Source organism: Octopus sinensis, linkage group LG15 (genome assembly GCF_006345805.1).
Source record: "Octopus sinensis linkage group LG15, ASM634580v1, whole genome shotgun sequence".
Classification (NCBI taxonomy): domain Eukaryota; kingdom Metazoa; phylum Mollusca; class Cephalopoda; order Octopoda; family Octopodidae; genus Octopus; species Octopus sinensis.
Window position 1 is genome coordinate 52,296,102 of NC_043011.1, and position 25,046 is coordinate 52,321,147.

At 38.5% G+C, this 25,046-nt stretch overlaps 1 protein-coding gene across 4 annotated transcripts in view; it reads left to right on the forward strand.

Annotated features, from left to right (window-relative positions):
* The window catches only part of LOC115219640 (band 4.1-like protein 5), a 263,963-nt gene that overhangs the window by 186,741 nt on the left and 52,176 nt on the right, over positions 1-25,046 (forward strand). For all 4 annotated transcript variants that reach the window (XM_029789800.2, XM_029789798.2, XM_029789799.2 and 1 more), the window contains exon 5: positions 14,654-14,751. In XM_029789800.2, the coding sequence (XP_029645660.1) occupies positions 14,654-14,751 (98 nt within the window). The remainder of the gene's footprint in view (positions 1-14,653; positions 14,752-25,046) is intronic.

Genomic DNA, 25,046 nt, shown 5'->3' on the forward strand with positions numbered 1-25,046 from the left:
TATTTTTTTTTTTTTGCCAATGGGTTGGTGGTAGAATTTATTGTGCTTCATAGTTACTTTGTTACTTGGAGTATAACAGATTAAGGCAATCCCAACTACTAAGAAACATTTGTGTTTTTGGTATCTGATAGGATGGTGGTGGTGCTTGCTGGTTTTCATACAGGGGCCAGAAAAGGGAGAGAAAGAGAGAGGAGGTGTTCCGAATAACCTCTTCCTTTTTCCTTCCCTTCCAGCCATTATGTAACATTGTTCTCTTTTCAAATGAAATAAACCCTTACCAGATGTTGTTATCTGATAAACGTAAGATTCCCTATCATCATCATCATCTTTGTCATCATTACATAAATTAGACTTTTCTTTTTCTTTTGTGTGTGTGTGTGTGTGTGTGTGTGTTTTCCAGTAGACATAGACACTACATTAGCATAAGTATGGTGTCATAATTAGTAAATAATTAATATTATATTTGGGTGGGGTGTGACTACAAGAAATTATGATTGACAATTATTTTGTCTGTGAAATTTATATACAATTACACAAAGAAATACTTGGATTTACTCATGCATGTGTGTATCTGTATTGCGTGTGTGTGTGTGTACGTTGTGTGTATTCACTTACATACACATACACACATATATTAAACAGTCATAGCTGAGATAGACTAAACCATCTCCAATAATTTAGTCTATCTTATGAACCGCAGTAATTATTTCAGTGTGCTAGTTATTTTGTCTGTATCTGTTGAACTACTAGCTTATGCGACAAACAAGGATAATAACATAACATAAACAACACTGACACAAATTTCTTTTTTGTATGATAAGCATCGGCACAGTTTCCTATTTCTTTATTGCCCACAAGGGGCTACACACAGAGGGGACAAACAAGAACAGACAAACGGATTAAGTCGATTATATCGACCCCAGTGTGTAACTGGTATTTATTTAATCGACCCCGAAAGGATGAAAGGCAAAGTCGACCTAAGCGGAATTTGAACTCAGAACGTAGCAGCAGACAAAATACCTATTTCTTTACTACCCACAAGGGGCTAAACACAGGGGACAAACAAGGACAGACAAATGGATTAAGTCAATTACATCGACCCCAGTGTGTAACTGGTACTTATTTAATTGATCCCTGAAAGGATGAAAGGCAAAGTTGACCATGGCAGAATTTTAACTCAGAACGTAGCGGTAGACAAAAGGCCGCTAAGCATTTCGCCCAGCATGCTAACGTTTCTGCCAGCTGACCGCATCAGCGTGCTAACATTTCTGCCAGCTGATGTCACCTGTGCTAGTACCATGTGAAAAGCACTCCATCTTTTCCATAGGTTGGTTGGTGTTAGGAAGGGCATGCAACTGTAAAAACCATACCAAAACAGACACAGCAGCCTGGTGTAGTCTTCTCCCTGGCCGGCTCCTGTCAAACCGTCTAACACATGACAACATGGAAGGTGAATGTTAAACAATGATCATGATGATGATGTTTGTGTTGTTTAACCCCAAGTTCACTCTGACTGAGCAGATTTGTAATCAAAAATATTCCAACCATGACCATTCCATCTTTTTTCTTTGTCAGTCACAATGTATCTAGGGTCAAATTATTCAATGTGTCCTATTTTATTAAGGCATCACACGATTCAGCTGCAGTTTCTAGTAGTCAAGCAAGCTCATAGAGGCTTCCCCATGAGCTTTCATTTGTAGATTGAGTGGACCTATGGCCAAATAGATTCCATCTATGGCCACTTTATTTTAATGGTTGGCATTAGGAAGGGCATCCAGCTGTAGAAACCATGCCAAATCAGATTGGAAGTTTGTGCAACTCCCCAACTTACCAGTTTTCAGTCCAACCATCCAACCCATGCCAGCATGAAAAACGGATGTTAAATGATGATGATAATGACTCTAGATGTACTTTATCCAGTGTAAACTTCCTTTTTTTTATTTTCTCAAAATAGCAGTGTGTGATTTTTTAATGGTTTGACTGCTGCTTCTAGCCTGGCAAGTGACTACATAGAACCTCTTTTGTTACTATGAATTATAGAAATTTTCACTGAGGTAGTGTGGGCGTGGCTGCTCTGCTCCACTCATTTGAATCATGCCATAACAACTGCTGTTAAAACAATAACAACAAACTTTTAAATTATTTTATTCATGTCAGCCTGAAATAGGTGTTTTGACAATATTTTAGTTTATTATTATCATTATTATTGTTGATGTTATCACTAAAGAATGTTTTTAATCGTTAAAATCCTGTCCCTTGGCCATCCGGCATGCTGCTGTTGCTGTTAAGTATCCGATATCCTATTTGCTATGCACCTGCTGTGATATATCATGTTATAACCATCAAGTTGTTAGCATTGAATATCCATTATGTATGCTTTACTTGGAGATTAGATAAGTTCCATTGCTTGTGATTTGATATATAACTATATCACTGACCTTTGCTTTTAGTGAACATGCAGTTGCTTGATGGAGATGGAAATAAGTATTAGGGACTAGGGGTACACTAAGGTCCAAGAGATTAAAGTCGATTAAAGTCTTAATCTAAAGTGGGATTAGACCAGTCAGAGGCAACCTTTGGTCTGAGGGGCTTTATGAGTGGTATACCAACAAAAAAATTAACTTGAATTTTTTTGGTAGTGCAGCTTGCTTAATAATGAGCAATGTCTCCTGCAGCCCCTTCTCACTAAAGATTGCCCATGCCTGGATTAGATGTTATAAGCTGCTCCTCTCTCTCTCTCTCTCTCTCTCTCTCTCTCTCTCTCTCTCTCTCTCTCTCTCTCTCTCTCTCTCTCTGAGAGCTGAAAAGTAGGAGAATACCATACCCATGCATAACTTCCCCTTGTATCTGCCCCTACCATTTTCATCACTGTTGCTCAAATAAGAAAGGAATATAAGGGAGCAGTTTTGTTTTTATAAAAAAAAATGTGTTTGTGGGGTTTGCTTTCCCTATACAAAAAGCAGACTGGGTGATACATGTAAAGAAGCATGGTGCTATGTGGCAGTGAGACATAGGTTTTTTAAAAAAAAAAAAGAGAGAGAAAATTCTTTATGGTTTAGTCACAGGAGGAAGGGCAGCCCCCATAACTGTTTTTACAGGGTAGGAGCTCTGTGACTTAAGGAGTTAGGGTAAAGGAAAACAAAAAAAAAATATGACTCAGAGGCAGTTTGTGTAAGAGGCTTCTTCGTAGTCTCTGTCTATCCAATTCTTTTTTAATGCAAGAGGCAATTTTTATGAGGTGTTTGTAGAAATTGTGATGCATTATAGTATTGATGAATAGAGAACATATTTGGTTTAGTCATCTGATGAATCTATGGCTCTCAATCACAAAGTCTTGGGTTCAATTCCCAGTCTAGAAGGTGTATTGTGTCTGGACAAAGTACATCATTTCATGCTGCTTTAGTCCACTCAACTAGTAAAAACGGGTTTTAGACTGACAGATCACTTGGTCAGTGTTACAGCGTTAACAAGCCAATGGTGTGACCAAAGCAACGTCAGGTCAGGCATAAAAAGGAATATGTCCAGCAATGCATCAACGATGTATGTCTTTACCATTCACCCTTTATAGTAATGAAGTACAAGTTGAAGCTGTGGAGGACTACAATGTGGTGTGGTACTGTATAGTATTGAGTGTAAATGTAGAGTATAGACTATACATGGCACTCCCTGGCATTCTGTTGGTTAGGATGATCAGTGTTCCAGTTGATCTGATCAGCGGAACAGCCTGCTCGTAGAATTAACATGCAAGTGACCAAGCATTCTACAAACATGTGTTCCCTTATTGTAGTTCTTGGGGAGATTCAGCATAAGTCAGAGTGTGACAGAGATGGCCCTTTGAATTACAGGTACATCTCGTCTTTGCCAGCTGAATAGACTGAAATAACATGAAATAAAGTGTCTTGCCCAAGGACACAACGTGCCACCTGGAATCGAACTCATGACCTTACGATTGTGAGCTGAATACCCTAACCACTAAGCCACACTCTTAGACTTATATGTGGTGTGGGATTATAAAGAGTGAAACATGGACTTTGAATGCTGAAGACTTTATGTGATCTGGTACTGTATAGAATAGGGTGTGTGAGTGTGGACTGTCTATATGTGGTATAGTGGTGAAACATGAACAGGAATATGGGATATCAAATGTGACATGGCATGTAGTGAAACATGGACTATGAATATAGTGATGGGGACTACATGTCATGTGATATAGTAGTGAAATGCACACTGTGAATGTGGGGGCCAGTAGTGAAAAAATGGGCTTTGAATATAGTGGTGGGAACTACAGGTCATGTTGTATAGTAGTGAAACATGGACTATGAATATAGTGATGGAGACTACATGTCGTGATATAGTAGTGAAATACAGGATGTGAATGTGGGGGCCAGTAGTGAAAAAATGGGCTTTGAATATAGTGGTGGGAACTACAGGTCATTTTGTAAAGTAGTGAAACATTAACTGTGAATGTGGGAACCAATATGTGGTGTGGGTCTGTATAGTATGGAATGTGAATGTGGAAGACTACAAGTGTTGTGGTATTGTATCATTGTGAAAAACGTGCTGTGAATATGGTAGAGGTGTGGTTCCATAGTGAAATATATGCTATGGACATGATGGTTGTTGTAGCTGATTATTCCTGGGTCAGAAATGATCAAAATATTTCAACCATGACCATCCCATCTTTTCCCTGAGGGCAATGAATCCAAGATCACATTGTCCAATGTATCATTTCTTTAAGACTGTAGGGTGTGATTTGAAGGCTATTTGGCTGCTAGTTTTTGCAAGCTGAGCAACCAAATACAAGCTTGTTCTTTATCCTGAAATATTCTCATTGACCATGTGACCTGGAATAATATTTACAATTTCAAAATCATGTGACTTGGTGGTAATGTCAATGGCCTCAAGATCGTGTGACTTGGTAATAATATTGACAACTTCAAGATCATGTGACCTGGTGGTAATGTCGATGGCTTTAAAATTTAAAGTTATGAGCAGTGAACTGGTTCAGTTACAGATTCTGGACAAAATTAAAATTGTGGAATGTTTTCGTGGTTATTTGACTGTTATTTCTAGTAGACTGAGTGTCCTGGTAGAAGCTCTTTTGTTTTTTGTTTTTTTTTTCCTGTATCACTCGTTATTTAGTCCTAGATCAGAGGTAGTATGGGCTAGCAAAATCATTAGAACATCAGAGATAAAACACTTCAAAGCATCTGTTCTGACTCTCTATATCCTGAGTTCAAATACTGCCAAGGTCAACTTTGCCATTCATCACTTGTATTGATTACTTTTTCCTCCATCAAAACTGCTGGCCTTGTTCTTGAGTAACAAACCATTTAGTCACCAGTCAGACAAACTGATCCTTAATCAAAAGATAGGTATTCCAACCTTGACCATCCTTTACAAAAGACAAATAATGTGATTCTAAGTTCCCTGCACAATGGAACTTTTTCCATTGTGCAGGGAACCTAGAACCACATTATTTGTCTTTTGTAAAGATGGAACAATATGATTTGAGGGAGATTTAGCTGCTATTTCTAGAGATGGAGTGACCACATAGAAGCTCCCTTAGTGGCTCACAGATAGGCTGGTACTGATACATAGTCGTTATAATGGTGGAGGGTTTTATCCATTAAATCAACCCTCAGCACATAACAAACAAGAAAGATTCGGCTCCTGTTTCTAGCAGACTGAATGACCATGTACATGTTCTTTTGCTTACTAGTGTGACTTAACTGACCCTCAATCAAAAGATAGGTACTCCAACCATGACCATCCCACCTTTTTCCATTGTGCAGGGAACCTAGAACCACATTATCTGTCTTTTTGTAAAGATGGAACAATATGATTTCAGGGAGATTTAGCTGCTATTTCTAGAGATGGAGTGACCACATAGAGGCTCCCTCAACGTCTCACAAGCTGACACTGATGCATAGTCATTGTCCTAGTGGAGGGTTTTATCCATTAAATCAACCCTCAGCACATAACAAACAAGAAAGATTCGGCTCCTGTTTCTAGTAGACCGAATGACCATGTACACGTTCTTTTGGTTACTAGTGTGACTTAATCATCAATAAACTTTGGTGTTCAAAGTCATGTGAACCAGTTCAATTCTGAGCAGCAGCTGCAATTTCACTTTCTACATCTGTTTGGTTTATATATATATAAAGAGACGGTGGGTGGGAAGGGATGGTAGATGAAGCAGCGATTATTACCAGTCTGTCAGCATTCATTACTAATAGCTGCAACATGGGTGGGAGGGGATCGGAGATGTCTGTAACCCTACTTCTCTGACTACACCGACATGCACCAAAGCATTTAACTCATTCCCAGTTGCCAAAGATTTCCAAATGTTCTTAATAGTAATAATAATAATCTAATTTTCGCTCAAGGTCAGCAGCTTTGAGGGGTGGTGTTAGCTGATTATATCGACCCCTAGTGTTCAGCTGGTACTTATTCTATTGACATTGAAAGGATGAAAAGGCAAAGTCAACCATGGCTAAATTTGAACTCTGAACATTAAGAGACGAAAAAATGCTGCTAAGCATTTTATCTGCCTTAGTAATGAGTCTGTCAGTCTATAGTAGAAATTATTATTATTATTATTATTATTATTATTATTATTATTATTATTATTATTAAGGTGGCAAGTTGGCACAATCATTAGCATGCTGGGCAAAATGCTTAGCAGTATTGCATCTGGCTTTGAGTTCAGGTTCTACCATGGTCAACTGTACCTTTCATCCTTTCAGGGTCAATAAAATAAGTACCAGTTGAATACTGGGGTCAATGTAACTGCCTACCTCTGCCCTTAAAATTTCAGGCCTTGTGCCTGTAGCAGAAAGAATTGTTGTTGTTATTGTTGTTGTTATTACATTCCGTCTTTACGTTCTGAGTTCAAATTCCACCAAGGTCGATAAAATAAGTAGCAGTTTGACACTGGGCTCGATGTAATCAACTTACTTCTTTCTCCAAACTTGCTGGCCTTGTGTCAAAATTCGAGATCATCATCATCATTATTATTATTATTATTATTATTAATAATATTATTAAGGCGGAGAGCTGGCAGAATCGTTAGCACACTGGATGAAATGCTTAGAGGTATTAAACCTGTTGCTATGTTCTGAGTTCAAATTCTGCCAAGGTTGACTTTGCCTTTCATCCTTTTGAGATTGATAAATTAAGTACCAATGAAACACTGGGGTCAAAATAATCAACTAGTCCCCTCCTCCAAGTTTCAGGCCTTGTGCCTATAGTAGAAAGTATTATTATTATTATTATTATTATTATTATTATTATTATTATTATTAAGAAGTTGGTGTATTGTCATTGTCATTTGAGTATCAAACAAAATCCCTTGAAGTATTTTAATAACAACTCTTTCTGTTTTGGGTTCAAGTCTCACCAAGGTTAGCTTTACTCACCCTTATGTGGTCAATAAAATAGCGTACCCATCAAATACTAGGATCAGTGGTATCAACAAGCCTCCTCCCCTCAAAATTGCTAGCCTTGTGCTTAAATTAGAAATAATAAAAATATGTGAAAATGAACCACCTTTTATGTTACTTATTAGTAAAATGACCCTCCTAAGAAATGTGTGTGTGTGTGTGTGTTTAGCTTCTCATAACTTGACCCAAAGCCATTTCCCTCAATACTACTTTTTCTCTTAGTTGAGTAGTCTTTGTCTTGCAAGTGACTTGGTACTCATCATCCTCATCATCATCATCGTTTAACATCGGCTTTCCATGCTAGCATGGGTTGGACGATTTGACTGAGGTCTGGCAAACCAGATGGCTGCACCAGACCCCAGTCTGATCTGACAGAGTTTCTACAGCTGGATGCCCTTCCTAACGCCAATCACTCCGAGTGTATAGTGGGTGCTTTTACGTACCACTGGCACGAGAGCCAGTCAGGCAGTACCATGTAAAATGCATGCAGTACACTCTGTAAACTAGTTGGCATTAGGAAGGGTGTCCAGTCATAGAAACCATGCCAAAGCAGATAGTAGAGCTTGGTGGAAACGTTAGCATGCCGGGCGAAATGCTTAGCGGTATTTCGTCTGCGTTACGTTGTGAGTTCAAATTCCGCCGAGGTCGACTTTGCCTTTCATCCTTTCGGGGTCGATAAATTAAGTACCAGTTATGCACTGGGGTCGATGTAATCGACTTAATACCTATGTCTGTCCTTGTTTGTCCTCTCTGTGTTTAGCCCCTTGTGGGTAATAAAGAAATAGATAGTAGAGCTTGGTACAGTCCTCTGGCTTGCCAGTTCCTGTTAAAACTGCCCAACCCATGCCAGCATAGAAAAACAGACATCAAATGATGATGATGTGAGTGTGTGTGTATGTGTGTAAAATATACTTATGCTTCAGCATAATCTTAGACATTATGGCTAAAACGAACTAAATGACATGAAGATATATCACATATAATGTTTTGTTTGTTATTAATTTGTAGGAAAGTAAATTTATTTGTTTATTATTGAATTATTACCAACATCAGGCGAGGGATTTTTATAAAGCGTGAATTTCATGATTGAGGACTGAAGGAAACATTCCCTTGAAACTCACTTGGGACTCACTTCCTAAAAGTTTTATAACTTTATAAGGCATGTTGTTTTTCACAGACCCTTAGCACACAACAAAACCCCTTCATTTGCGCCATGAATTCTAGTTGGTCGAAGCCCTCAGTAATCTGGTAACTCTAATCTCTTATGTCTGTTATTCTAACAGAATCTCCTTTTCTCATGCCAAAGGATATTATTTACATTGCTTTACTTTCTTTCTTCCTTTTTGCTTTTTTTTTTTGTTTTGTTTTACATGTGCAAGTATTTTGGTGGCAGGGGAGCAGGAAAGTACGATAAACTGAAATGTTTATTTAAAAATATATAAAAAAGTTGATTTGTTATCAAAAGTTCTAGTGGCTGCATCTCTCACCCCACCCCCCATCTCTGTAATGAGAAGATTTGTTTATATTTATTAATCATTTCTGTGTTTTAACTATCTGCATGCTATTTACTTGAGCTCTTTCATTCCTATATTTCTAATGAGTAGACTTCAGATGTGGTTTTTCAATTAATTTTTGATACAGTGCAGGTGTGGCTGTGTGGTTAAGCAGTTTACTTTCCAATTACATGGTTTCAAGTTCGGTCCCACTCCGTGGCACCTTGGGCAAGTGTTTTCTACTGTAGCCTCAAGTTGATGAAAGCCATGTGAGTGGATTTGTTAGCTTTGTTCATTTTGAAATATTTCCACCCATCTCTACGGTTGTTACTCAGTACTGGGCAGGATTTGTTGGCCATTGCTACTGTGCTGAACAACAAGCTACATCTAATGCTATAATTTGGAGATTCCTGCACTTTACTACTTAGAGACCATTCAGCTATATTGATATTGTTGGCAGGACCTTCCAAAACTAATGGGAGTCCAAAGTCCCTAATGCAGCATGCTGAAACACATCACAGTAATCATCGCATGATTATTATTATTATTATTATTGAGTGAGAGAGCAGTTCATGCCATCAAAGTGACACTGGGGTAAAATATACGAAGCCCAATATACCCATCATGACTACCCGTCTGATAAAGGTACACCAGGCACATGCATCACAACCATATGTGCGCGACATGGTGATCTCATATCAAGATAAACAGCACATGACCTTGCAGGTGGGGCCCAGTTAGAATTTTCTTCAGGTTGAGTAGCCCATCCCGCTCAAACGGTCCCTGAATAAGGGTTGTTTAAGGATGTTGAAAGAACCACCCATGTTTCCAGAGGTGAACTATTCAAACCCCAAAGAATCCCTCTCAACACATGGTTATGATGCTCCCCCACTACTTCTGCTCGTGATCAGAGATGCACATATCGTCAGCCACTAAGGGACATGCTCAACTGGTTAAGGTCAAACAACTGACAAGCAAATCTGTGGTATTGAGCAGAATATTTGCTGTAGCCCATCTTTTATACCAAGACAAAACAATGTACATGATAACACTTCCAATCAGTTAAGATCAGAAGCCATGAGAGCCACTGCCTGGTACTGCATCAGGGCATTTATTATTATTATTATTATTATTATTATTATTATTATTATTATTATTATTATTATTGAGTGAGAGAGCAGTGTATTCCATCAAAGTGGCACTGGGGTAAAATATACAAGCTCAGTATACCCATCATGACTACCCATGCATCACAACCATATGTGCCCGCCATGGTGATTTCTTATCAAGATAGGCATAGGAGTGGCTGTGTGGTAAGTAACTTGCTTACAAACCACGTGGTTCTGAGTTCAGTCCCACTGTGTAGCACCTTGGGCAAGTGTCTTCTACAATATCCTGGGGCCAACCAAAGCCTTGTGAGTGGATTTGGTAGATGGAAACTGAAAGAAGCCTGTTTTATATATATATATATATATGTATGTATGTATGTGTATATGTTTGTGTGTCTATGTTTGTCCCCCCCAACATCGCTTGACAACCGATGCTGGTGTGTTTACATCCCTCGCAACTTAGTGGTTCAGCAAAAGAGACCAATAGAATAAGAACTAGGCTTACAAAGAATAAGTCCTGGGGTTGATTTGCTCGATTAAAGGTGGTGCTCCAGCATGGTCACAGTCAAATGACTGAAACAAGTAAAAGAGTAAAGAGAGTAGAAACAGTGTATGACTTTGCAGGTGGGGCCCAATTAGAATTTCTTCAGATCAAGCAGCCCATCCTGCTCAAAAGGTCCCAGAATAAGGGTTGCTTAAGGATGTTGAACGAAACACCCATGTTTCCAGCAGTGAATTATTCAAATCCCAAAGAATTCCTCTCAATACACGGCTATGATTTTCCCCCACTGCTCATGATCAAAGACGCTCATATTGTCAGCCACAGGGACATGCTTGACTGGTTAAGATCAAGTAACTGTCAAGAAAATCTATGGTATTGAGCAGAATATTTCATCATCATCATCGTTATTATTATATATGATTAGTAAAATATTATATATGTAGTGACGCCTGGTTCCAGATGCCATTTTGGGATTTTCATCCAAGCATGCACAGGGATTAGAGTCTTCCAGAAGGTCTGCCAGAAGCCCCTTATGCGCATGCGCAGTCATCAGCAGCAGCTAGGCTTGACCGCTATTCTCTCTCTTCGCTCTGCTGCCAACCGAGCCAGACGCAATGAGACCAGCTTCGTGTGGCTGGAGTTCTGAAGGCGATCCATGACTTCGGCGAATCTGTGAAGAATGCCTTCACAATTGTGATTAAACCGACTCTGCTGCTTCCACTCCCCCGGCGTCCAGGTTACCAATGTCCAGAGATGAAATCCTTATTTCGGCGAAATAAATTATTATTGTTATTTGATCGGAGATTTTTGTTCCCGCTGTTTTCCTTTCCACGACTATGTAAGGAATTGTGAGGCACCCACCTAGTGCCAACCTCACTTCCTACATAATATTTTGCTTGATATTGAGCTCAAGGTTAGCCATGGTGCAATAGACCTGTGATCAAAAGTTTTCCAGCTATGACCATTCTATGCATCTATTCTCAAACATTACATATTTAAGTGACTAACTACATTAACCAATGTACGTTTCCAATAAGATAGTAAATAGGGTGTGATTTGAAAGAGATTTAATTTCTATTTCTAGCAAATCGAGTGTTTGTTGAACTTATGCTCATGCCAACCAACTTTAAAATCTTATGTTGTTCTCTTTGTAATAAAATTTTGGAGATTTTAAGTTAAATATAAAGACTTTAGTATAGATGGCCTCATGTGGATTGGGATTAAAAGTGTTAGGCCTTTTATTTATTTATTTATTTATTCATTTATTTATTCTTCCTCATTTACTTAATGGCCTGCCTAATCCATTTCCCTTTAAACTTGGCTTCAATGGTTAAATTTCCTTTTACAAAGTTCTCACTATCAGTTATTAAAACTGAAATTAATAAAAAGTCCCTTTCCCTCCCTCTCCCTCCTCTTTCTCTCTCCTCCTTCTCTCTTCCTCTCTCTCTCTCTCTGTATTCAAGACACTAAACAAACAAAACTGATTCCTGTGTCTTTATTGAAAACATGTTTAACACGTGAAGTGATATTAGAAGACAAGTAAAATTGAATAAAACAACACCGATTCAGCTCTTTGATTGGTTGTTTGACTACAAATAGATCACCATTACCACTACCACCATCGTCATTGCCATAATCATTGTTGTTCTCGTCATCTTCTGCATCATCATCATCATCCTTGTAATTTCCTTCTGCTGTGTCAATGAGTGCAACAGTCTAAATGTCTTCCTGTATGATTGTTGTGGTGGTCATGGCGATGATGGATGTGTGAGTAATTAACAGTCACTTAACCCCAGATCACCATTCTTGTTTCCTTGATTGAGCAGCTCTAGGAACAGAGATGTTCTAGCTATGACCGTCCACCTTTGTTTACATCATAGACTATATTCTCCAATCTGTCCTTCCCAATTTTAAGATGATAGAATATGAATTGAGGGAGATTTGGCTGCTACATCTAGCAGATCAAGTGACCACATACAGGCTCCCTCATAGGTTCATACTGGTAGTAGTAGTTGTGGTGGTGGTAATGCTGGTGGTAGCAATGGTGGTGATGGTAGCAGTAACAGTAGTTGTAATGACCTGGTAAAAGACATCTTCAGTGATTAAAGACGAAAGTTTATCAGAGATACCTACATCCTTTTATACCTAGGTAGACTTTGCCTTCTGTTCTCTCGGGGTTGATGAAATAAATTCTTGGTAGAATACTGGGTTTGATATCATCACTTAACGTCCACTTTTCTATGCTTGCATGGATCATATAGAATTTGTTGGGGCAGATTTTTCTACAGGTGCCCTTCCTGTCACCAACCATCACCTGTTTCCAAGCAAGGTATTATTTCATCATAATTAGACATATTCTTCACAGAAGACTAAAAACAAACTGTGGTGTATGCGGGAGATTTGAAATAAGGACACCTACCTTCCCTTCGTCGACGCAGACCTCACCAGCGGTAACGCACCCTTCCACATGGCCCGACCCAAATGCTAAAAGTAGCAGCTGCTTTTCCCCTACCTTGACAAAGCACTCACATGTCCAGCTCTGTCGGCTACCCTGATCAAAAAGGCCCAATGCTCCTCTGCCTGCGCGTGCGTCACTCCTGCCCCTTCCTCTTCTGGTCAGCCCCAAGTTCCGGTCAGCTCCTCAGCTGCTGACGTCATCCCACACGAACAACTTTACTTTTATGACAGAGATGCTTATTTACAACTACCACATGATGTTTAGACAAGAGTACACATAAACACTTCCCACATGGTTGGGAAGCAAGCTTCTTAGCTAAATGACCATGCCTATACGTATATTCAGCCAAAATCTTAAAGGCAGTACTCCAGCATGACCGTCATCCAGTAACTGAAAGTAGTGAAAGAATGATCATCATCATCCAACGTCCGCTTTCCATGCTGGCATGGGTTGGACGGTTCAACTGGGGTCTGGGAAGCCAGAAGGCTGCACCAGGCCCAGTCTGATCTGGCAGTGTTTCTACAGCTGGATGCCCTTCCTAACGCCAACCACTCCGTGAGTGTAGTGGGTGCTTTTTACGTGCCACCAGCACATGTGCCAGACGAGGCTGGCAGACGGCCATGATCGGATGGTGCTTTTTACGTGCCACCGGCATGGGGACCAGACGAAGCTGGCAACGGCCACAGTCGGATGGTGCTTTTTACGTGCCACCGGCACAGAGGCCAGTCGGGTGGCGCTGGCTACGGCCACGTTCAGATAGTTCTCTTACGTGCCACCGGCACTGGTATCACAGCTACAAATTCCATTGATGTTGATAGATTACGATTTTGATTTTGATAATAACAAAGTTTTGGGTTATTCACCCTTTTGTGACAATTTTCCCCTTGAAATACATTGTTTTTATTTTGATTAATTTTGAAAATATTGAAGAATTCAATAAAATAATTTGGCTGTTATTAAAATGGTGTTTCAGACATAGAATTATAAGAAATTTTAATTGAAAGTGTTAATTTAAATCACTTTTGAACAGCAAGTTTGTATCATAGAACCAGGGATGGTCTCAGGTTGGTTAGTATCAAAAGAATTAAAGATGTGTTGTTGAGCTTGACTTTAGCTTCCCATCTGTCGAATTATCTAACCCATGCCAGCATGGAACACAGACATTAAATGATGATGATAGTGATATATATATATATATATATATATATATAAACATACATACATGTATATGTGTGCCTGTGTTTATATGTGTATATGTATGAGAGGGTGAGAGGGATGACCATGGGATTGCACCTAAAAAGTTACCCTCCAAGGCACAAATCTGAGCAAGGTTGTTTATGGAAGACCAGCAGTCGCCCATAGATACCAGCCTCTCCTCTCCATGCCACCGATGTTATCCTAGGGAAAGGGAAAGGCTGCTACAGCTTGGCACCAGTGACATCACAACTTATTTCTACAGCTGAGTGAACTGGAGCAACATGAAATAAAGTGTCTTGCTCAAGAACACAACACTCAGCCCTGTCTGGGAATCGAACTCATAACTTCACGATCATAAGCTTGATGCTCTGACCACTGAGCCATGCACCTTTACTATATGTATATATTTATTTATATTCTATATAAATATATTATTTCTTCTTTTGCAGGTACATGTTTTTCTTACAAATAAAGAGTGATATACTTTCTGGGAAACTCCTGTGTTCATTTGAGACTACGGTTGAACTGGCTGCTTTGGCTCTTCAATGTAAGTTGTGATTTTTATTAACATTATTTTTATTATCATCAGCCACTAAAAGACATGCTCAACCGGTTATGGTCAAGCAAATCTGCTTGTAGCCATCTTTTACACCAGGACAAAATATGTACATGTTAGGATCAGAATCCATGAAAGCCACTGCCCGGTACTGCATCAGGGCATATAGGATTATTGTTATTATTATTATTATTATTATAAAGGTTGCATGGTGGACCAAGAAGCCTTCACTGAAGGCAGCGAGTTGGCAGAAACGTTAGCACCCCGGGTGAAATGCTTAGCGGTATTTCATCTCCTGTTACATTCTGAGTTCAAATTCCGCCGAGGTCGACTTAGCCTTTCATCCTTTCGGGGTCAGTTAAATAAGAACCAGTTACACACTGGGGTTGATATAATCGACTTAATCTGTTTTTCTGTCCTTGTTTGTCCCCTCTATGTTTAGCCCCTTGTGGGCAATAAAGAAATAAGAAGCCTTCTCTGAACATTCACTTTTAGATTAGAGAAGGACAGGAGTAAAGAGGGAAGGCACTTGTATAAAAGTTACAGCAGGCAGTGTTATTGTTGTCATTTCTCCAGTCAACAAATTGTCCAGTGACTTTGTGTCTTCAAAAGTATATAGAAATAAGAGATCCCTTACTTTGAAAAACAAGTGAAGGTTTGCTTCTGGGAGGGCATCTGGCTGTAAAACAATACCTTCTGTAACATATTCATCCAACCCATGTAAGCATGGGACAAAAAAAATCTATGTAAAATGAACAAACATATGTGTATGTGTATTTTTAATTGTGTATGCATCTATAAGCATATGTGTGTGTGAGTGTTTACATATTGACTGCAAAGGCTTATACAAATATGAGAAATATATGGGCTCCGTGTGGGCAGTCATCTAAGAGTTTTTGTTCATCTTGATGCTGACATAAGTTCCTTGTTTTTCCTGATGAGAAGGCGGCATAATGCACCCCTTATTCTTTCGAAATTAGGAATATGCAGCCTTCAAAACATATGTCGAGAATAAAGGAATTTTGTTAAATCGTCGTTCAACTCCATTCTTTCATTTATTTGTATTAAAAAAACACACAAATTTCCACACAAAAGCACGTGATCTCTGCCCTTGGCATGTAGCTTCAACCGTGTTTTTCTGACATGAATTTGCTACCCAGGTATCGGTTAACCGAATTATCCATACTAGGATAATTCATTCGACTACTTAAATATATATATATATATATGGGGAGAGAGAGAGATAGGATTTATATATATATGGGGAGAGAGTGAGATAGGATTTTATATATATATATATATATACATAAACTCTAGGTTAGTTAAAATATGTTTGACATATTTTAACTTCTAAATTCAAATTCACTGCAGTTACTGTGGAAAAAATTCTCTCTTATGGTAAGAGGTGTAAAATCACCATATCTGTCCCATGCTTCCCTCTAGTAGACTCCCAGACATGCATTTCTGGCTCTTTAGCCTTCCTCAATGGGAAATACTGTTGAGAGATAACCCTGAGCAGATTCAAAGCCACAGCTATAAGTAAAAAAAAAACTTCGGTGACTGAGTTACACTAGTGGACCGCCTGGCCAGGATAAAAATAGCATCAGCACTAAGCAGTAATTAGGAATAAACAAACTTTAGGTTAGTTAAAATATGTTTGTGGAATATTTTTAACCTTCTTCAATGCAAATTCACTGCAGTTACCACTGAGAAAATAATTCTCTTGTATGGTAAAGTGTGAAAAAACACCATATATATATGTGTGTGTGTATGTATATATATATGCACATACATAGTTATACCTCAACTTATGTTGGTAATTATTTCCAAGACATGCAACTTAACTCGAAAAAATGACAAGGGAAACATTTTAAAAGACGTTTATTATTTTATATCTGTTTTAATAAATGGTTTGTGCATATTTTCACATGTATTTTATTTGATTTTTCCATTTTGGTTTGACGATATTTCTCTTTATGCTTTTAAATGCTCTCACTGAGACCAGCATTAAGTTGGATAAGTCAATTGAAGTTTTAATTTTAATTTTTCCCTTAACTTTCTGTCAAAAAAGAAAATGTTAAGTGGAAAAAGACATAACTCGAAAGGATGTTAGGTATACCTTTATATATATATATATATATGTGTATATATATACTTTATTTAAAAGCAGCAGAAATTCAACAAAACCTGTTACTCGGAGTTTCACATTACCATTTGTCAGACAGTTTTTGTTAAAAACTGTCCGACGAACAGGAACGTTAAACTCCGAGTAACAGGTTTTGTTGAATTTCTGCTGCTTTTAAATAAAGCATATTACTCTACCCCTGGTATTTCAGTACTCTTTTTTTCCACCTTGTTTCACATTTATGTGTTTACTCCGGTATATATATATATATATATATACACACACACACGCATACATACACACTCACACACACACACACACACATGGCTGTTTGGGAATTGTTCCTCTTTTTTTTATTTTTTCCTTTTTCCTATTGACTGTTCTGCTTCTCCAGTGACTCCCTTAGGGACTTCTGTTTTATGTGTGTCACACAAATATGTGATCCCTAAACAGTATGTTGTTGATATAATTGCTTTGACCCTGGTGTTGTCTCTATAAACATTGCTGAACTGTTTTGTTTGTTTTATAAGGAAGGTGGTAGTTGTGTTGGTGGTGGTGATAAAGTTAATGTTATTGATGGTAATGCCATAGTTGTTGGTAGTGATAGCATTAGTGGTGTTGATGGTTATAATATCATTGGTGGTAGTAATTCTTTCTACTATAGTTACAAGGCCCGAAATTTCAGGGGGGTTGCTAGTCAATTACATCAACCCCTGTGCTCAACAGGTACTTATTTTATTGACCCTGAAAGAATAAAAGGCAAAGTCAGCCTCAGTAGAATTTGAACTCAGAACTTTAAGACAGATGAAATATTGCTTAGCATTTTACCTGGCTTGCTAATGATTCTGCTTGCCCACTGCCTTTTTTGGTGGCCGTGATGATATTGGTGGCGTAAATGGTGATAATGTTGTTAATGGTGATATTAGTACTTTTCATAATAATGTTCTTTGTTGTATGTGATAATGTGATAATATTAGTGGTGTTGGTAATAATACTGTTGGTGGTGGCAATAATGCTATGATAGTCATAACATTAATCTATGATAGTGAGGCATCTAGATGCCTGATGAGTTAGGCTCATTCTACAAGCCTATGAGACTTTTAAGTTGCATAGAGCTGAGTCTGACTGTTACTAAATAATATATGTAACTCTTACCAAATGTGCTGAGTGCCACATTCTTTTGTTTGTCCAATCATTCTTTGCATGTATTTATGTATATATGTAAAATCTTATTTTAGTGCACAGAACTTGAAAGTCCATTTGCATTCCCTCCTGCCAGCTGGTGTTCTGGTACTGAGAGTGATGAACTGAAATATTTGAGTACTTCTTAAAATATATATGTATGTATATGTGTTGGTGACACATAAAAAGCACCATTTGAGCTGATGCCAGTGCCGCATGACTGGTACCTGTGCCGGTGGCACGTAAAAAGCACTCAGCGCACTCTCGGAGTGGTTGGCATTAGGAAGAGCATCAGGCTGTAGAAACATTACCAAATCAGATCAGGGCCTGATGCAGCCTCCTGGCTAACCAGTTCTCAGTCAAACCATCCAGCCCATGCCAGAATGGAAAGCAGACATTAAACAATGATGATGATCACACACACGCACAGATGCATATGTATGTTTGTGTGTTTACCTATATATATGTATATATACACATACATATGCACGCACACAGACACACACACACATGCATATGTATGTGTGTGTGTTTACATATATGTATATATACACATACATATGCACACGTGTGTGTGTATACATACATGCACAAACAGATGTATATGTGTGTGTGTGTATGTATATATATGTACATATATATATAAAATCACATACAATATATATCTACATACGCATACACACAGATGGATGTATACACATGCACACAGCCCTTAAGCAGACCCCACCCCACCCTCCTACAACCCCACCCTCCTACAACCCCACCCAACCTTATCTACTTTCTCTGATAAACACCTCGTTGCAAGACATGGGTATGCAGACAACAAATCAACTGTAATTTACTTCTTGGGAGTCGTCGTGCCGATTCTTCTATTTGTCTCGCAGGCACCACCACATTAGTGCCGTCACCTGTCTCCCATTTCCCCAGCCTCCCGACACTCACACCTCCACCCACCATTGCCCCTGGATGGTTTATAAAACCCTCTTGTATCTTTGTTTGTCTAAACACGCTGTACAGCTGTTAGTATCAGACATAACTTCTAGAACACTCTATATCCACCGTATAACACTGCAGCCGCCATGCAATTATTGATAAATAAATTTGCCATTTGCTAATGTTAGTTCAAACTTCAACAGATGTACCAAATTTGTTTATGCCAGAAAGCTTTAGAAACCAAATTCTTTTTGACTTTATTTTTTGTTTTTCTTCATATCTTTTAGATATTTCGTTAACCCTTTTCATAACAACATATCTAAACCTGCAGTGCCATGTAAAAAGTGCTAGTGCTACATAAAAAAGCACTAGTACTGGTTGGTGTCATGTAAAAACAGCACTGGCGGTGGTGAAAAAGCATTGGTAATGGTACCACATAAAAAGTACTGGTGATGGTACTACATGAAAAAGTACTGGTGATGGTACTACATGAAAAAGTACTGGTGATGGTACTACATGAAAAAGTACTGGTGAGGTACTACATGAAAAAGTACTGGTGATGGTACTACATGAAAAAGTACTGGTGATGGTACTACATGAAAAAGTATGGTGATGGTACTACATGAAAAAGTACTGGTGATGGTACTACATGAAAAAGTACTGGTGATGGTACTACATGAAAAAGTACTGGTGATGGTACTACATGAAAAAGTACTGGTGATGGTACTACATGAAAAAGTACTGGTGATGGTACTACATGAAAAAGTACTGGTGATGGTACTACATGAAAAAGTACTGGTGATGGTACTACATGAAAAAGTACTGGTGATGGTACTACATGAAAAAGTACTGGTGATGGTACTACATGAAAAGTACTGGTGATGGTACTACATGAAAAGTACTGGTGATGGTACTACATGAAAAAGTACTGGTGATGGTGTGCCATGTAAAAAACACCCTGTACACTTTGTAAAGTGGTTGGCACTAGGAAGGGCATCCAGCTGTAGAAACCAAGCCAAAATGGACTAAGTAACCCGGTGTGGCCTCTGGCCATACCAGCTCCTATCAAGCCATCCAACCTGTGCCAGTATGGAAAACGGACATTAAATGATGATGAGGATGATACCTGAGATCACCTATCTCTGATTTTACAATAGAAAATCTCACATTTTGAAGAGTTCTTCATTACTATTATTATCATAATTTTATGTCCATTTTCTATGCTAATATTGGTTACACAGATTGTTATGGTTTGAGTGAGTTCCTATTCAAATTACTTCTCTCCTAAGTATTGTTGGGGGATCATTCATTGCTTGTCTATTTCATTTTTGGTATGGTTTCTCTGGCTTGATGCCCTTCCAAACACCAACCATCATCTGGTAATGAGTTCAACTCCTGGTCTGGGTTGTGTGTTGTGCTCTTGAGCAAGACACTTTATTTCACGTTGCTCCAGTTCATTCAGCTGTAGAAATGAGTTGCAATGTCACTGGTACCAAGCTGTATCGGCCTTTGCCTTTCCGTTGGATAACATCGATGGCATGGAGAGGGAAGGCTGGTATGCATGGGTGACTGCTAGTTTTCCATAAACAGCCTTGCCCAGATTTGTCCTGAAGGGGTTTTTACCCTTTACACTGACAGAGTAATCTGAATGCTAAAGGGTTTACCACATTCAAATTCTTGATTAATTTTCCAAATTAATTAAAACTTATAAGCATTGAGAATATTGATTCTTCACATTGTCATAGGGCCTAGAATTTATGTAAGTACAATCACTTAGGTTGACTCTAGTACTTAGTTGGTACTTTTATCCAATCTAGAAGGACAAAAGACAAAGTTGACCCTGGTGGAACCCTTTGGTTCCTATTTTACTTGGATGGACCTCCTAGCCATTCAATGTTTTAAAAAAATCCCATTATATTTTTATAATTAAATATTATTAGGCACTGCTTTAAACAAAATTTTAATATTTTGTGTATCGTAGAAGTATAACCAATAACAAAACTGTATGTGGACCCTCAACAAAACTTTATGTGGACCCTCAAGATTCTACCAATCCACCATCCTTATTTTCATATGAAATATAAATATTCTCAACTTTATCATGGGATATGTTAATAGCATTGGCTATTTGATTTATAGTCAATTGCCTGTTATCCATCACCACGTGGTGAACACAATGTTTTTCTTGATAGTGGCAATTGTGGGACATCCAGACCTTGGGTCATCATCGAGACTCTCCCTTCTCTTTTTAAATCCAGCTGCCCACCTTTGCACTGTTGATAAAGCTGGAATGTCATTCCCTAATGTAGCAACCAAGTCAGCATGAATGTTCTTCAGAGCTAACCCCTTTTCTGCAAGTGCTTAATAACACCACGATGCCAAATTTTTTTTCATTTTCAAGAGAAGTCACTACTAGTTACTTTCAAAGTGTTCTTTGAACAGTCAGATGTAGACTTACCTGGAAAGAAACAATGCAGCTATTAATAAAGATGAGATGAAATTAATGCCTGCAAGATTTTCAAAGCTCTAGCGTCACTCCTTCATAGTCGGCCTATGAAATTTTAAACCCACCCTTGTATTATGTTAAATGGGTTGTTTCTTGGAAAAGACACGAATGAAGCTTATTGGTGCTATATTTTGATGAAGTGGACTTACACCACTGCCACTGCTACTACTACTGCTACCACTACCACCAATTCTGCTACTACTACCACCACAAACAAATTCTATTACCACTACTACTACTACTTCAGTTGCTATTTTTTTTCTGGTAGGTGTAGTTAAGGAGAGTAAAAAAAAGCTACCATTCATCAAAGACATGTAACTTATTTAGCTCTGGTTTCATAACATTAGCAGAAATGGGGTAAATCAACCCCTGGGTAAGAAGTCCATTTATCATGAATGACAGTGACATTCACACAAGACCTGATATTTATTTTCTCACAGATCTTTGTAGAATTAGTCATTGCTCAAATATACAACCAAATGACAGGATTTGAAACCTTCATCCTTGAATTTGTAAGCCAATATATGTTCATCTTCACCGCTTTACCATTTCTACCATTCCATACATTTTCCTTTTGCAATGTTTTCTTTCATTTCATGGAATATTTTTTAATTCTTTAATATATATTTTCTTATTGAGTTTTATTGAAATGAGCAAAAAAAAAGTCTTTTACAGTATGGTGAAGCTTAACACCTAATCATTAATCACCTCATCTTTAAAATGTTTAGTTGTTTTCTAGATGAAATGTATTATTGCTATGTTATTTCACTTATAATCTCGACTACTGGATTTTCTGTTTGTCTTTTATTTCGTATAGTCTTCTTTTACGTTTTATCTTAGGTAACAGTTTTGCTTTTGAGCTGTTAACTCAGTTGACCCTTTACTATTCAAATTACTCTGTCGAGCATAATGCTTACTTCTTATTCATATTGTTTCGAATTAATCAACCATTATCTTGTAGCTTCAGGATTTTGAAAATGCAACAGTTTATTTCTAGAATGACAGTGTTGGGTAGGTGTGAGAGGCTGGATGTGGCCAGTTTCAACATAAAACAAGTAGAATATTTGGACCAGATATGGTCAGTTCAAATGCTAAAGGGTTAACAGTCTTTCTTTTGAGCTGTTACCTTAGCTAACAGACTTTCTTAGGGGCTGTTTCCTGAACTATCTTTCACTTTGTTATAGAGATGAGTCTCTCTATTATAATGTTACCACAGATAAGTCTCTCTGTTATAGAGTTATCTCAGGTCTCTCTATTGTCCTTTAACCCTTTAGTATTTAAACCGGCCATATCCAGCCAAAATAGCTAATCTGTTTTATGTTCAAACTGACCAGATCCAGGCTCTCACACCTACCCTACAATGTTATTCTACATTAAGTAATTACACCATCAAGATCTTGAAGATATGAGATAATGCATGATTAATTCAAATCAATGGGAATCAATAGGCATTATGTTTGATTAAATAATCTGAACACTAAAGGGTTAAGCAGCTGCAGACAATGCTCACAATGCTACTCAGAGTATTTCCATCTTCAATTTAACTTCAGTAGATCCTCAGTTTTATGTTGTGTGTTCCTGCCAATTCTGTCAATGTAATTGAGTGACTTTGTCCTCTGTTAGGATGCAGAAGTCTCCAAAATATAACATTTGATATGATTTGGTGTTCAGCTCTATAACAGTTGCCAGCAAAGCCCACCCTGTATGAATAACAGTCATAGAGTTGGGTGGACTGTGTCCATAAGTTTTCTCTTTGGTCTTGTACTCATGCCATGAGATATTTTGAGCCCTCATGAAATAGTACATACATGCCATGAAGGCAATCTTGAAACTCCTTCATGTGAAGAGAAGCTCACACTTACTTTGTACCAATCTCTTTATCGTAATGTTAACTCAGTCTTTCTGTTGTAATGTTACCTCAACTGCCAACCATTCTCCTAATGTTACCGTAACTAACAATTTCTCTATTATAATGTAAATTCAACTACCAGTCTTCTTATTGCAGTGTTAACCAAACTCATAGTGTCACCTCAATAGTTAGCCTCTCTCTTACACTGTTACTTCAGTTAACAGTCCCTGTTATAGTGGTACTGCCACTTCTCTCTTAAAACGTCACTTAACTAGGTGTCTTTACTACAGTACCAGCATCGCCTTACTACCTATTTCTTTATTACCCACAAGGGGCTAAACATAGAGGGGACAAACAAGGACAGACATAGGTATTAAGTCGATTACATCGACCCCAGTGCGTAACTGGTACTTAATTTATCGACCCCCGAAAGGATGAAAGGCAAAGTCGACCTCGGGTGAATTTGAACTCACAACGTAATGGCAGACGAAATACCGCTAAGCATTTTGCCTGGCGTGCTAACGTTTCTGCCAGCTCGCTACCTTACTACCAGCATCACCTTATTGGCACCTGTGCTACCAGCGTCGCCTTACTGGCACTTGTGCCGGTGGCATGTGTAAAAAGATTCGAGCGAAGTCATTGCCAGTACCGCCTGACTGGCCTCCATGCAGGTGGCACGTAAAAAGCACCGACTACACCCTCAGAGTAGTTGGCGTTAGGAAGGGCATCCAGCTGTAGAAACTCTGCCAGATCAAGATTGGAGCCTGGTGCAGCCATCTTGTTCGCCAGCCCTCCGTCAAAATCGTCCAACCCATGCTAGCATGGAAAGCAGATGTTAAACGATGATGATGATGATGATGATGAGCACTACCTAAAGTTTATTACTACAATGTAGGATTATAGATTGCATAAGTTATCTTAACACTACCACCACAACCACCACCACCACCACCACTACCAAAGGTTTACCTGAACTACAATACCTACAATAGAGTTTATTTTCAACCATAAAACTACTGACACATTACCCCACCCCACCCCCCACCCCACCCCCATAGTTGCTTTAACACTGCTGTAGATTGGAAATGTCACTGCCACACCCATTCATAAAAATTTTATCAAATTACTCCTGGTGCCAAGGAATCACCGATTCCACTTGAGATGGAACCTGCAGTTATTTTGGCAGCCACAGAAAAGAATATTTTCTTCTTTAACAGCATCTTTATTCTTTAATACCAATTATCATATTGCTTCTCATCTTTCTTCCCTTTTTTTTTTCTTTCATCCCATTTTTTTTTCTCTCTTTCTTGCTCGCTGCTTCTTCTGCCTCCTGTTCTCCTCCTTTGCATTCTTCTTCTTCTTCTTCTTCTTCTTCTTCTCGTCCTTCTTCTTCTCGTCCTTCTTCTTCTTCTTCTTCTCGTCCTTCTTCTTCTTCTTCTTCTTCTTCTTCTTGTCATTCATTCATTCACAACAACAGTGAAAAAAACTAAGCTTTTTGTGTCTCCTCCACCACCAACCCTGTATATTCATATCCAAACTTTCTAGACTGCAGGTATATAGGGAAGAGATAAAGGACCCCTATAAGAAGAACCCCTACAGTAGTGCACCAGTGTATCTGCACTACACCTTTTCTAAACCACTGATTTAAGCTGTACTGTCTATATTTCATAACCTTTTCCATCTCTATCAGT